Source organism: Canis lupus, chromosome 28 (assembly GCF_048164855.1).
Source record: "Canis lupus baileyi chromosome 28, mCanLup2.hap1, whole genome shotgun sequence".
Lineage (NCBI taxonomy): Eukaryota > Metazoa > Chordata > Mammalia > Carnivora > Canidae > Canis > Canis lupus.
In genome coordinates, this window is record NC_132865.1 from 8408928 (window position 1) to 8424758 (window position 15831).

The 15831-nt window shown below is 34.8% G+C and overlaps 1 protein-coding gene across 16 annotated transcripts in view; it reads right to left on the minus strand.

Annotated features, from left to right (window-relative positions):
- Positions 1-15831, minus strand: part of CNBD1 (cyclic nucleotide binding domain containing 1) — a 531858-nt gene that overhangs the window by 93944 nt on the left and 422083 nt on the right. For all 16 annotated transcript variants that reach the window (XR_012019914.1, XM_072804016.1, XM_072804017.1 and 13 more), the window contains one exon: positions 12588-12655. Coding sequence is in view for 15 of the 16 variants with exons in the window: in XM_072804016.1 (XP_072660117.1) it covers positions 12588-12655 (68 nt within the window). In the remaining variant the exon portion in view is untranslated. The remainder of the gene's footprint in view (positions 1-12587; positions 12656-15831) is intronic.

Consider the following 15831-nt stretch of genomic DNA (forward strand, 5'->3'; position numbering starts at 1 on the left):
TGAAACCTTACCGTTTGAACTAGGGTATTATGCTAAGCAAAATAAATCAATCAGTCAATCATAGAAAGACATTTATATTATTTCATTCATATGTGGAAGTTAAGAAACAAGACAGAGGATCATGGGTGAGGGAAGGAAGAATAAAATAAGATAAAGTCAGAGAGGGAGACAAACCATAAGAGACTTAACTATAGGAAACAAACTGAGGATTGCTGGAGGGGTGGTGGGTGGAGACATGGGGCAATTGAGTGATGAGCATTAAGGAGGGCACTTGATGGAATGAGCACTGGGTGTTTATGCAACTGATGATGAATCATTAAACTCTACCTCTGAACCTAATAATACACTATATGTTAATTATGTTTAAATTAAAAAAAGAAAAAAGTTAGTAGAATTAAAATAGAGTTGTCATCATCTTTTGAAGTGTAATAATGCTGATGATGAATACATATACTTAATAGACACCCTGATTAATCTAGGAGTTGAAGTAATGTGGCTTTTATTTCAGGACCAAATCACAAAGTTTAAAAAATATGTTTTCAGATCAATACCAGGTATAGTTTTCAAGTTTGAAGGGAGTTTAAGTGCAATCATTTATAAAACTTTTTAAAAAATGCATCCGTCTGACATACATTTCAAATATCTTGAATTAGAAATTGCACAGAGTAAGGAAAGAACAAATCAAATATAAATGTTTAAAAAGATCCACAGGTGACCCTTTTGTAGTCTTTGTTAAGACTCATATATTTGTTTTAAATACAATAAATAGGGAAAATACTATAAAAATGAAAATAATTCCTTTCTTCACTTTTAAAATTCAGCCCCTTCAGACTAGTCACCGAGTCAAGTGTGAAAGAGAAACTAAAACAGATAATTGTACCACACACATTGTAGAGTGAAGAGACATTACACCTACAAGCCTTCTCCATTTTGCCATTGTATTGCCTTTTCTGTCTTTGAATATCAACCACTCACGGGAGTGGGGAACGTCAGGAGCACAGACTTGGGACTCCATGTGTGCCTGTGGTCACGTGTGTCCTCTTCACTACTGCTGTGCTTTGAACTGCAGTCATGTACCCCTCAGCAAAATATTGCACTTGCGACACAAAATTTCAGTCAGGTAAAAATGGCAGACACCAGAATAAGTGTCATAAACTGAATTATCTAGACAGTATTTATTCTTTTTTGGTGCAACACATATGCATTTTTACAGGGATTTCAGAAAATTTCAGAAAGTAACATACTTACTTTAGGTAGGTGAACCAAGTAGAATAGAGAAGTCTCAAATAAAAAGGAATTTCTCAATTTTCCGTCTGCCTTCCCATTTACTACTGTTTTATTCTCCTAAATTTCTAAAGTAAAATATTGGATTTTTATTTTTAAAATCAAAGCTGGAGCACCCTGGGGGCTCAGTCAGTTAAACGTCTGCCTTTGGCTAGGTTATGATCCCAGCGTCTTGGATTGAGCCCTGCATCAGGCTCCCTGCTCATCAGAGTCTGCCTCTCCCTCTCCCTCTGCTGCTCCCCCTGCTTGTACTCTCTCTCTGTGTTAAATAAATATAAATTTTTAAAAATCTAATTTTTCTGTTCTACTACAAACCAGATTTACTTCAAGAGTAACAAAATAACAGATTTTCACCAGCTACAAAATATCTGACTATATTTTTCCATTTTAAAACTACCTAGTTTTATTCTTCTTAATATGTTTCACCAACTACGAACTATGTATTAGACACTGAGGATAAAAGCCTCTATTTGTTTGGTCTAATACTGAACTAAATTCACAATGTGTTAAATGTTTTTCTTTATTTTCTCTGCACCTATCCGTCCCTTTTCAACTTGTGTGAGTCAGGTCTAAAGCAGTGTCTCTCCAATCTTTCTCTATTCACAATATTTTTTTGTATATCCTGTTGGCAGTCGTTTACCTGCCGTACTTCCATTGTTCTGCATGAGCCTCATTTATTTATCAAGTCATGACTGCTAAGTATCTTCCTTGAAGTCAAGCTTTTCACAAAGAATAAAGCATGAGGAAAGGAGTCTCTATTTTGTGCACATGGCAAACTCTTAGCATAGAAATGTTTAAAAGATAGAGTAGTTAATTGTCTTAAGAATTGTTAGTCTTGTGGTAAAAACTATATGCGTGCAAGGGAGACTATTTGAACGTTTCAGATATTAGGGACTGAGAGACAGTCTTAAACCATTCACTGGGGGGTGGGGGGTATGGAAATACTGTCAGAAACTTGTTAAAAAATGTACTCTAGGCATGTCCCTGAGATGGAAAACCATAGAAAAGGGATAAAGCCTAAATATGGAAATAAAATTAACTAGAGAAAATGTTTTTATTCACATTTTTCAGTAAAAATATATGCAGAACTTCTGCTTGTGGGTAAAGTGGATTACTTTGTGGTAGACTTATTCCTGCTAAGCACAAGTAGAAAAGCTGGGAAAAATCCTTTTTCTTTTTCTTTGTTTTTTTAAGCCTTCAGATATCTTATAATCCTGTGAAGACATAAAGATCTGATAATCACAGTCTCTTGTGTTTTATAGTGGCAAAATTAAAGGCTGTATGGGCCTCAAACACATAGTAAATTATCTCCCCCATCCCTGAAGCTGTGTAAGGCAAGGACTTAAAATGCTTAGCCAAAAAACACTGAAAAAGCTGACTTTTCAGCAGTCTTTCCTGGAGAGGTGAAAATAGATTTGTTAGGGGAGGGGCTCGCATGATGTTTTCAAATTCCATTAAAAACCCTGGTAAGGGACAGGAATGAAATAATAGACTATTATCTAAGTGATGCAGCCTTAATTCCCTGGTTGCTTTAAGTGTTGAACTCCCCATTCCATCTGCCTACTGAAGAAACAAAGAAGCCTATTACTAAGGAGGATAAGATGCTGTGAAGTACCTTGAATTTTTATACAAAATATCCAGCATTAGATTGAGAATTACCAGGCATGGCAACAAGTAAGACAATGTGATAGAGAACAAAAACAAAAACAAAAACAAAGGAATTAGATGATCTAGATGCACAGATGATTCAGATCCTATAGTACATAAGGACTTTAAAATAATGTTGATTGTTTTGTTTTGTGAAGTCTTCAGGGTTTTCTATGTTCATAAGCTCAAGCCAAACAGTGTATTTTAATTCTTTCTTTCCATTTTGGATATGTTCTTTTTCTTGTTTAATTGTTCTGACTAGGATTTCCAGCATTATGCTGAATAGTTGGTATAGTAGTCATCCTTGCCTAGGTCCTAATCTTAGAGGAAAAACTTTTGGTTTGTATATTAGCTGTGGGCTTGTTAAGTATGGCCTTTACTATATTGAAGTACCTTCCTACCATATCCAGTTTGATGACAGTTTTTACCATGAAAGGGTAATTAAGCTTGTCAAGTATTTTTATGCATATATTGGTAAGTTCATATGACTTTTATCTCTGTCATTCTATAAATGTGGTGTAACACATTAATTTATTTATTTAAGTTGAACCGTCCTTGTTCAGGGATAAATACCACGTGCTCATGATGTGTGATCTTTTTAATGTGTTGTTATTGGTTTGCTAGTATTTTGTTGAAGATTTTTGATTCTATGTTCTCCAAGGATATTGGGCTGTGGTTTTCTTATCTTGTAGTGTCTTTGTCTGGCTTTAAAGTTGTAGGACATGGGGCACCTTAATGGCTCAGTTAGTTAAGCATCAGCCTTGGCTCGGGTCATGATCTCAGGGTCCTGGGCTTTCTGCTTATGGGGAGCCTGCTTCTTCCTCTGCCCCTGGCCCTAGCCTCCACTTATGTGCTCTCTCTTGGTCTCAAATAAATAAAATCTTTTAAAAAATATAAAGCTGCAGGACACAGGAATGCCTAAGTGGCTCAGTCGGTTATGCATCGACTCTTGATATCCACCCAGGTCATAATCTTGGGGTCCTGAATTCGAGCCCTGTGTTGGGCTTTGTGCTTAGCATGGAGTCTGCTTAAAATTCTCTCTCTCTCTCTCTCTTTCTCTCTCTCTCTCTCTCTCTCCCTCAACCCCTCTCCCTACTTGTACTCTCAATCTATCTCTCAAAAAAAAAAAAAGTAAAATAAAGTTGCAGGACACAAAATCAATGTCAGTTACATTTATGTATGCTAACAATGAGTCATTTAAAAAGGAAATTAGGAAAATAATCCTGTTGAGGCACCTGTGTGGCTCAGTCAGTTAAGCATCTGCCTTCCACTCAGGTCATGATCTCAGGATCCAGGAATCATGCCCCACATCCAGCTCCCTGCTCAGTGGGGAGTCTGCTTCTCCTCCTCTCTCTGCTCCTTTCCCTCTGCACTCCCCACTGCTCATGCTGTCTCCCAAGTAAATAAAAATAAATAAATAAATAAATATATATATATATATATATATATATATATATATATATATCCTGTTTACCATAGCATCAAACCAAGGAGATAAAAAACTGGTACACTGAACATTATAAAAAGCTGATAAAAGAAATTAAAGAGATCAGTAATAAATGGAAATAACCTATATTCATGAACAGGAAGAATTAATATTAAAATATCCATACTACTCAGAGTGCTCTATAGACTTAGTGCAATCCCAATAAAAACCGCAATGGAATTTTTTAGAGAACAAAAAAAATCTTAAAATTCCTATGAAACCACAAAGATTCCAAATAGTCAAAGTAGTCTTGAGAGAAAAAAACAAAGATGAAGGCATCATACTTCTTAACTTCACATTACAAAGCTACAGCAATTAAAAACAGTATCTCACTGGTATGAAAACAGACATATAGACCAATGGAACAGAATAAAGAGCCTTCAAATAGGCCCACACATATACCTTCAACTGATTTTCAACAAGAATGCCAAAAATGTACAATGGGGAAAGAATTATCTCTTCAACAAATGGTGTTGGGAATACTGGATATAAACATGTAATAGAATGAAATTGGATACTTACCTGACATCATACATACAAATCAACTCAAAATGAATTAAAGAGTTAAAAGTTAAGGATTGGAACTATAAAACTCCTAGAAGAAAATACAGGAGGAAAGCTTCCTGACATCAGTCTGTGCAATGATGTCTTGAAAAGGACACCCAAAGCACAAGCAATGAAAGCAAAAATAGAGAAGTGGGACCACATCACACAAAAAGCTCCTGCATAGAAAAAAACAAAAACAAAAACAAACAAAACCAATCAAAAAAATGAAGAGGTGATCTATGAAATGGGAGAAATATTAGCTATTAGCAATCCATATATTTCATAGTGGTTAATATTCAAAATATAGTAGGAACTCCTTCAATTTGATAGGAAAAATACAAACAAGCTGATTTAAAAATGCGCAAATAACTTGAATAGACATTTCTCCAAAGAAGACATACAAATGGCCAATGCATGTGTGAAAAGGTGCTTAATATCACTAATCATCAGGGAAATGCAAATCAAAGCTACAATAAGATATCAACCTCAGACTTGTTAAGATGGCTACTATTAAAAAACAAAATAAAACAGTTGGTAAGAATATGGAGACATTGGAACCCTTGTATACCGTTGGTGGGAATCTAAAATAGTGCAGCCACTATGGAAAACAGTATGAAGATTCCTCAAAAATTAAAACAGGATTACCATATGATCCATCAATGCCACCAATGGCTGGATATTCAAAAGAATTGAGATCAGGATCTCAAAGTGATATATTCAGTACCATGCTTATGGACACGTTATTCAAATAGTCAGATATGGATACTACCTAAATGTCCATCATTTAGATAAAGAAATGTGGTATATACATACAATGGAATATTATTCCACCTTTAAAAAGAAGGAAAATCTGCCATATTCAACAACATAGATGAAGTGGAAGATATGTGAAGTGAAATAAGCCAGTAATAGGAGGGCAAATGCTGCATGATCCCACTTACATGAGTGGGATCTTACATGTCTAAATAGTTGCACTCTAGAAACAGAGAGTAGAATGGTGGTTTGCAAAAGCTGGGGGAAGAGGGAAATAAAGAGTTGATGTTCAATAGATGTCAAGTTTCAGTTACACAAGATGAGTAAGCTCTAGAGATGAAGAATACAACTTTGTGTCTGTGGTTAACATTATGTAGGCACTTAAAAATTTGTTAAGAGGGTAGATCTCATGTTAAGTGTTCTTACCACAGTAAAAAAAAAATAAATAAATTTGACTAATAAGTTCAAGAAAAAGTGGAAAAAATGGGCTAAAATGATAAAGAAATGTAGGCATCATCTGATTATTGGAACTTATGTATTTTTTATTCAATTTATTTAAACTAAAAAATTTCCACCACCCCACTCCCCATCTCTAGCAACCACTAATCTGTCTTCAGTTTCTATGAGCTTGATTTTTTTAATTTACTATTATTATTTTTTAGATTCCACATATAAAAGAGATCATACAATATTTGCCTTTCTCTGACTTATTTCACTTAGGGTAATGCCCTCAAGGTCCATCGATTTTGTCACAAATGGCAGAATATCATGCTTCTTTTAAGAGCTAAATATTCTCATATTTACGTATGAGATTTACCAATTCATCTATCAGTGGACACTAAAGTTTCTTCCATATCTTGGCTATTGTAAAAAATGCTGCAGTGAACATATGGGTCTGCATATATCTTTTTGAATTAGTGTTTTTTGTTTCCTTTGGATAAATACCCAGATTTGGAAATTAAGAACCTAACAGCTAAATTTAACAGCAAATTAGATTAGAAGATAGGATTAGTGAATTAGAAGGAAGAACAATTGAAAGTATGCAAATACAGTGAAGCATAGATAAAAAGAAATAGAAATATAGAAAATGTGTAGGAGAAGGACACTCAAAGTACAAATTTCTCACATATATTTAAATGGAGTCTGAAATGGAGAGGAAAAAGAATGATGCAGGATCTTTATCTGAAAAAATTCCTGGCTGAGAATTTTCCAAAACTAATGTAGGATATATACCAGTAGATTCAAAACACTCTAAAACCTAAACAGAATAAATAGAAATAAAACCAAAACCAACAGTTGGCACATCAAAATATAACTACTGAAAAGCTAAGACAAAAAGAAAACCTTAAAATCCCAGCAGCTTATTTTGCCACTATTGATAAGTTGATTTTATGGTTAAATTTAAATGGAAATTCAAAGAGGGAGAGAGAATTGGCAATGCAATCATGAAAGAACAAAGCAAGATGATTTATTCTACAAAATAGTCAGCATTTATATATAATCCTTGAAAATTAATCTATTTTGGCATTGATGTGGGAGAAAAATGCACCTATATTCCATAACAAAGAATACATGTATATAATCACCTGACTTATAACAATGCTGGCAATGTGGTTCAATGAGTAAAGGATAGTCTTTTCAATACATAAAGCTGGGAAAATTGGACATATGTAAAAAACAAAAGCAAAACACTTGACCTTAAATTCATACTATACACAGAAGTCATTTCTAGAATTATTATAGATTAATTGTGAAAGGTGAAACAAGATTTTTTGTTTTTTTTTATTAAGATTTACTTATTTATTTTAGAATGACAGAGAGAATATGTGCACAGGGGGGAGGGGCAGAGGGAGAGAGAGAAACAGACTCCCCACTGAACAGGGAGTCCAAATCTGGACTCAATCCCACCACCCTGAGATCGTGACCTGTGCAAAAATCAAGTCGAATGCTTTACTGACTGAGCCGCCCAGGAGCTCCAAAACAACAGAGTTTTAAAAAGTAAACACAGGAGAATTGAAGAGAGTTTGAGCAGATGAATGCAGAATGAGATCCAAGCTAAATTTCAATGCTGGCTTTTCTGGCCCATAAGAATTTGGCTTTGTTTAAACATCCAATAATTATACAGGCACTACTGAGTTATGTCTGAAACTCCTCATTTTTTATAAACTAGTCAAAATAATTGCAGGTCTGTGAAAAAATGCTGATTAGCAAGAATAAATAGCATAAGAGATACAGGTGTTTTATTCAGATATATGTTCTCTTCTTTTACTTGTGATTTTGCTGGAATTAGTTAAAATAATACCAGCTTGTGCAAAAACCTTTGTCTCACTTTCATCATGATGATTTAATCCAAAACGCAGCTGAGAGCTACACCTTAATCACAAATCTGAGTGGAGTTCTCGAAATGTAACCCAGATGTTGTCCCCTTTGGGGGACTTCATCACACAGTAGTCTTAAAGGAAGACTCAACACGTGTCCAAATTCAACCATAAGAAAACACTGAAAGCATCAGAGCAAGTCATGTAGATTTCACTAATAGATGCCCTTGAAGGAGGCCAAATCTGAAGTAGCTTTAGAATTGTCAGAAAACAACAGAGTGACAAATACAGAATTAAAAGTGAATACTTGCACGATTATTAACACATTGGAGAAGAAAGTGTTTTATTTTTCTTGTGCTATGTGGTTTAACACATGTGGCTGACTTGTATGCAGCATCTCTTCTTGTCCCTGTCCCTAAACCTGAAGCTGGATTTGGCACCTTTTTCACTGAGCATAAAAAAAAAGTCACATAAAGATAATTAGTGATCAATTGGAGATTCTTTCTTTTTTTAAAGATTTTATTTATTTATTCGTGAGACACACACACACACAGAGAGAGAGAGAGAGAGAGAGAGAGAGAGAGGCAGAGACACAGGCAGAGGGAGAAGCAAGCAGGCTCCATGCAGGGGGCCTGATGTGGGACTTGATCCCAGGACTCCAGGATCATGCCCTGGGCTGAAGGCAGGTGCTAAACCACTGAACCACTCAGAGATTCCTGCAATTAGAGTTTCTAAGGAAAGCAAAACTTTTACTTTCAAACCTGTCACTGCAAACAACTTAAAGTTTAATTAGAAATATGTATTTTCTTCTAAGTCTCTCTCTGGCCACACTTCCAACCTAGGATTGTCTCCTATCTCCATATTGCTCTTTCTGCTGCTTTTTAAATGCCTGTTTCTCTGATATATCACATTCCCCATTATGTTCAGATCCCCAGAATGCATAGATTATAGCTCTGCTCACGCAGGTGACAGTCCCTGCCAGTTAGCCGGCGCTTTCCAGCACTTCCTATATCCGCTAACCCTGCGATAAAATCTTCTTTCTCATTTACATATTTTCCACAAAAAGCATCTGCATCCCCCTCAAAAACATCTCAAAGAGAGCGCCAGAATTTACTTGTGATAGCCAGGGCTCCACTGACTTTTGGTTAAACTTCTCTCTTAAGGAATAAAGAAGCCTTCTCAATGTTCTCTTCTGAGTAGTGTTTCTGGTCCAGCCTGAGGACTTAGCTTGCAAGAGAATTTCTTCTCTTAATTCTGGACTTGTCCCTCTCAGTAGAGTCAAGCAAAGTTATGCTTGGGTCATCAGAGTTCGGTAGGTATATGTTAAGTTCAGGGAATATGCAATTAGTGCTACAAAGGGGAAGTACAGAGATGAACCCAGAAGTTCAGTCCTCACCTACTGACCACATTCCATCCCAAGAGTTAGATCCCACCTGCCAGAAACATTTTTGGGTGGGCCTTTCCTCCCCATTAGCTTCTAATACTGGTACCTCTACTTTGCTTTCAAACTACTCTCATATTATGCGCTTAATTTCTCTATGTCAAGCATATAATTTGTACCCTTAAAACATCTAAAATGAGTGGCTAAGTGTTTCTACTTCCTAGAGTCTTGGAAAGTCCTTTGTTTTTATTTCCAAAGCTGCTCTTTATTGTCTCCGATGGTCATATCAGCTCTAAGTAGGACAACCATCAGACCAGAATTAAATTAGTGGGCAATTTCAGTGTCTAGGGCAAGTTCTGAAGGCCAATTTTTTTCCTGTTCTCTAGCACATATGACCTCAGGCAGTTGAGCCACATGTTAGTAATCTGCAAATGGCCCATTTTCAACTGACAACTGAAATTTCAAGTCAGCAATTCCATTTTATCTACTAAGGTCGGGCATTATTACCTCTAATCTTCTTCCTCCTGAATCAACTTTACTAAGAGACATATAGGAGGGGGGAAAAATTCGGGGTTTTAATGAATTCAAGGTCTTTCCAGGAGGGCTTATTTATAAATAGCTCTTGAAATAACTATCTCTGGGTAATTCTAACATTTTTTCCACATCATCTTATCACAGGTTTTATTACAAAGTCTCTGGAGTTCTAAAATATATGTAGAAGTCTCTTATTACCTGTCTTTTTGACTTATGATCAGAATCTTGTCATCTAAATCCTGGCTACTTTCCAGTTTATAACATATTGGCCCCAAAACAGAGACATGTCCACCTCATGTAATTCCTAGCACTGGTCTTGAAAATGATTTTGTAATCTTTTTTCATTTCTCTACTTTATACCTCCTACTCCTGAGCATACCAATGGTATATTCTAATCACAAATCAAAATATTTTTCTTATGTCACTGACATTACATTCCTCATACATTTCTCTATTTTTGGTTGCTTTTGATCTCAATAAATCATTCTAATATTCAATTGATGACCAAATCACCCAATAGAGTACTTTCTCCAAGAAATTCTACTCCTCTCAGGCAACATCAGACATGGACATCTTTTTGCAATCCTGGAAAAGTTTTGCTATCTTAAGAAACTGGTTAACTTTTGTAGCTCAATTACATGCATTACTAGTCTAAGACTTTAGAATATTATTTCTTGATTCTTTCGCTCAGTATATGAAATGGTAAAGGAATTTAGCACTTTATTTTAATCTTCAGTATTAAACTTTGCAAATGTTCATCTCATAATGTTCTTCTTCTATGAAGTCATATGCCAACTATCATCATGGTTTGTGTCATTTGGCAACCACAGTGAGGAAACACTCTTGTCTCACTTTCATCATGATGATTTAATCCAAAATAAAGCTGAAAGCTGCACCTTAATCACAAATCCCAGTTAAGTTCTCAAAATATAACCCAGATGTTGTCTTCTTTGGGGGACTTCACCACACATTAGTCTTAAAGGAAGACTCAACACGTGTCCAAATTCAACCATAAGAAAACATTGAAAGCATCAGAGTTAGTCATGTAGATTTCACTAATGATTTTTGGGGGGAGACAGAGGGCAAGGCTAGCACTGAGTACCACACTATAAACAAGTTAGTCTTTATAAATGCCCTTTAGGGATTTCTGGTCCTCAAAGATCCTATTTGGTTAAACTGACAATCTGTTTCCTTTCCCTTTGACTTCTCTACCTTTTTTTTTTTCATATGACACATAATAGTCTGCCACCTTTTAAAAACACCCTCTCCAGACATGTGGACTTGGGTCCGCCTTCCTTTCATGTGGAATAATACCATCAGCCATCTGGCTTTCTCCAGATCTCTCTGGAATGTTATTGATATAAGCTTTCTCTATATTTTTCATTATATCATACAGTTGTTCAGGGGTATCTTCACATTTCTTATGTAAGTTATCAAATATTCTAACATGAATTAACTATTCTAATGTGATCTAATTAATAATGGTCCACTACACATTCTTTAGCATATTGTAAATACAAGTTTTATAGAGATTGGCATAACATGCATTTATTACAACTACAAGTGATACTTTAGTCACATAAAAAGGATATGCTAAAACTAAAAAAAAAGATAGCTTTTGAAATATCTATTTAAACATGAAATTATAAAAACTATTTTATTGTGCTAAAAACACTTAATATGAGATTTATCTTCTTAAGAGATTTTTAACTGAGACTATAATACTTTTTCTGCAGGCAAAATGTTGTACCATAGATCTTTATTCATATCTGTAACATATTCATCTTGCATAGCTGACATTTTATTGATTATATTATAGATTTTATTGATTACTAATTTAATTTATACATTGATTAGCAACTATCCATCTGCCTCTCATCCATCCCCTGGCAACCACAATTCTATTCTTTGCTTCCATGAGTCTAATTTAGATACCTTATATAAATGGAATCATGGAATATTTGTCCTTCTGTGACTGATTTATTTCATTTAGCATAAGATCCCCAAGGTTCATCCAAGTTGTCACATATTGTAGGCATGGAAAATAATGAAACAGGAACTTTATCTTACATCACACACCAAAATTAATTCAAAACGTATTACAGACTTAAATGTAAGATCTGAAATTGTAAAGCTCCTAGAAGAAAACATGGGTAACTTTTTTTTTTAAGATTTAATTTTTTTTTTATTTTAGAGAGAGAGAACATGGGTAGGAGAGAGGCAGAGGGAGTGGGAGAGAGACTCTGAAGCAGACTCTGCACTGAGCACATAGTCCCACATGAAGCATGATCCCACAACCCTGATATCATGACCTGAGCCGAAGACAAGAGTTGGAGGCTTAACTAACTCTGCTACTCAGGTGCCCCATAAGCGAAACTCTTTAATTTAAGGCTGATTATATGGTACACTTCCGTTGAGACAGGCTATGAAAAATTTTGTAGTCTATTATAAATCTCCACATTGCCAAAAATATTACCATATGCCACATTTAAAAATATAAGTGGGTGGAAATATCCTAGTCCATTATGAGAGAGTAGATAATATTCCAGTCATTTTTTAAACATTAAAATATAATAGATGCTTGCATTTAATTACCATGGATAGTGATATTTATTATAACTTGGGACATTTTACTTACATCTGTCAGATGGCCAAAAGTTGGTTTAGCTGTATGGAGCATAAGTTGCTTGGTTACTGGGTCTAATTCTAGAGGAAACCAAAGAAAATATTTAGAATAGCATCAAAAGTAATAAAAAATAAGCAAGAAGTGGAAAAGTTGCTAACCTTTATTAATATTTTGATATGGAAGACCAAATCAGATTTCACCTAATAATAAAATTGACTCATTTGTACTTTTTCCTGAATTCATATTCACAGATACCTTGATCATCATGGGGAATTTTAGCATAAATCCATCTAATTTGTACGATGTCTAACTTCATAATCAAAAATTGGAAATGGTTCAGTACTTAACATGTGGCAGACATTATTGGTTGCCTACCCCAAAGCCATTACATTATTCCTTGCCAAAATCACTTTCTATGAGAGGCTAAAAATACTAGATTATTTGCCTTTTCATTCAGGATTTCATGCTCCTAAGGCATATGCTTGTGACCAAACTTAATTATAATTTATCTTTCAAACAGGAGCACATTTGAGAATAGAGAGATTATTCATAATTCTTCTTGGAATACAGAGCACACCAGAAATTTAAATCCAATGGGATTTAACAGGAAGTGTGCTGGGGGATTTCTAAGGAAATCTGAATTCCAGGATTTAAAAACAATCTGGGGGTGGGCAATTGCCCTTTATATTTTGGACAAAGAAAGTTGTGTTGGATCACAGAACCTGCAGCAGCATTTTGGATGTATGAAAAGACAAGACTAAGGACTATAGCCAACACATTGAGGACAGCTGAGTGAAAAGACAGAAAGAGATCTTTGTTGACATCATTGGATATTTTGCCTCTGCTTATCTAATAAATAACTTTATCCTTTAATTAGAAGTGGTTTTTATTTGTGCCAAAAACATCCTAAATAATATATTTATAAATATTATTATGTACTAAAATTTGGGATCACGGTATTTTATTCACAACCCATTCAATTATTGGATAAACCTTTTGACAATTTTTCCTCCTTAGCCTTATGTAATCTTCATATTCTCTTTGCTGTTCAATATTGGAATATATAATGAATCCACTAATATTTTTAAGGTAAAGATGTCAGTTTCAAAACACACTATGTAATATCAGCAAAACCTACTAACCAAATTTATAGTTGACTTAAAAGTAAATACTAATAAAAATCATGATGTAATTTAATATCTTGAAAAATAACAAAAACTGCTCTAAATAACAGAATTTTAGAAGCACTGGAGTAAGTTAATAACAAACTCATTTGATTTGTAATATTAGAACACATTTAAGTTAGCTAAAGTAAAAAGTATATGCTTAAAAAGGGCATACAAAATAGAGTAGACTCTTAGATCATGGCATAAAGAAATTTAAATATGAGATCAGAAATATTAGGAAACAAGGGTGCTAGCTTTGTATATTGGAAACTATGTAGTCCCTCTCATACTGCTACATCCTTCCCTTTAAATTATCTGTTCACTTTCTCCACTGACTCATTTTATACACCTAATGTGGGAGACCTCCAAATCAAGTTGACATAACCTTGCAATTCAGGAAACTACCAGTTGGCCCCAGTATTTATGACAGTTTATTTATTGAGAAAAGATAAGTGGCTTGTCCCAACCTAAAATTGGATCAAGGATATATCCCTGTCCAATTAGAAGAGACTGATTAAGGAGCTCTTTCTTCTGGGTTTGTGAGTGGGACACAGAATTGAAATTGCCTGATATAAGAAAGAAGTCAAGGAAACTCAAATTTAATCAACCATATTAAATCCCAGTCACCACCCAGACAAATTTCATGTTATCTCTTGCGATCTTCACATAATTCCTACAAGATAGGTATTCTTTTTTTTTAAGGTTTTATTTGTTTATTCATGAGAAACACACACACACACACACACACACACACACACACAGACACAGGCAGAGGGAGAAGCAGGCTCCCTGCAGGGAGCCTGATGTGGGACTCGGTCTGGGACCTCCAAGATCAGGCCCTGGGCTGAAGGTGGCACTAAACCGCTGAGCCACCCGGGCTGCCCAAGATAGGTATTCTTACAGAAGTTTCACATATGAGAAATTGAGGCCTCAGGAAAATTACACAAGACTTTAGCTAAGTTTTGTTTATATCAATAAAAAGGTAGAAAATGGATAATGACCTCATTGTAAGTCATCTATTATTAACAGAAGGCACATCACAGAATTAAAATGATTTTTTCCTCATTTTTATGGATATAAAAGTATAGGAACATCATTGGTGTAGTAGATGTTAGCATTAATATTCATGTCTTTTTAAACACACCAACTTTACATTACCCACATCATGAAATTCCATTTAATAATTTAGAATGTTAAGCAATTTATATCAGAGAATATGTAGCTAAATTTAGAAACTAGAAAGCAGTTTTTGGTGTGCCCATAATATTATCATAATTTTTAAATTGTATTTGAATAACAAATAAAAGTAGTCTGGGAGTATTTGGGATAAGGTTGCCTCTCTCCACCTCAAGCAACTACTACAAACAAGAATAAAAGCAGGAGGATGTCATTTCAGAATTCCACTTGACTCTGACACAAGGAATTTTCACTCCTTTTCTAACAATGTTTTAACAAGAAAAGAAGCACAGTTTTGCAAAGGTGCATGCAGAAATACCACGTGATTCCATTTCAGTAATTATGATAGCCATAAAAGAATTATTGTTTCCTTTTCTTTGAGCTTCAGAAAGATCTCAGGAGGGACAGCTGAAAAAGTAATGTCAGATTGATCTACACAGGATGTGATTCAAAGGGCCCTGCTGTTAGCAGGTTTTCCTGAAGAAGAATGCCTTCAAGAGTTGACATATTTTTATTGCAGTGCTTACATGAAGCTCTGAAACTTCAGTAATAGAGAAACAGTGCTGTGTCTGAGTTTATTGAACCAAAAATTGAAAAACTAAGGGTTTCTGAAAAAATGATTACATGATTTTTTTTCATTTATTCTGAAAATATAGTGAAATATATTGACACAGTTTTGAATATTACACTAACCTTACATTTCTGGAATAAACCAAACTTGGTTGCTATAAATAGCCCTTTCTATATATTTCTGAATTCAGTATACTAACATACTTGTACAATTTTGCATATATGTTTATTTATGAAATTGGCAAGTGATTTTTTTCTTACAGTGTTTTTGAAACGCTTTAGTATAAAGGCTAATTTAAAAAGTTTAGGACTGCTTTTCTTCCTAGTCTTTAGAAGGGTTTGTG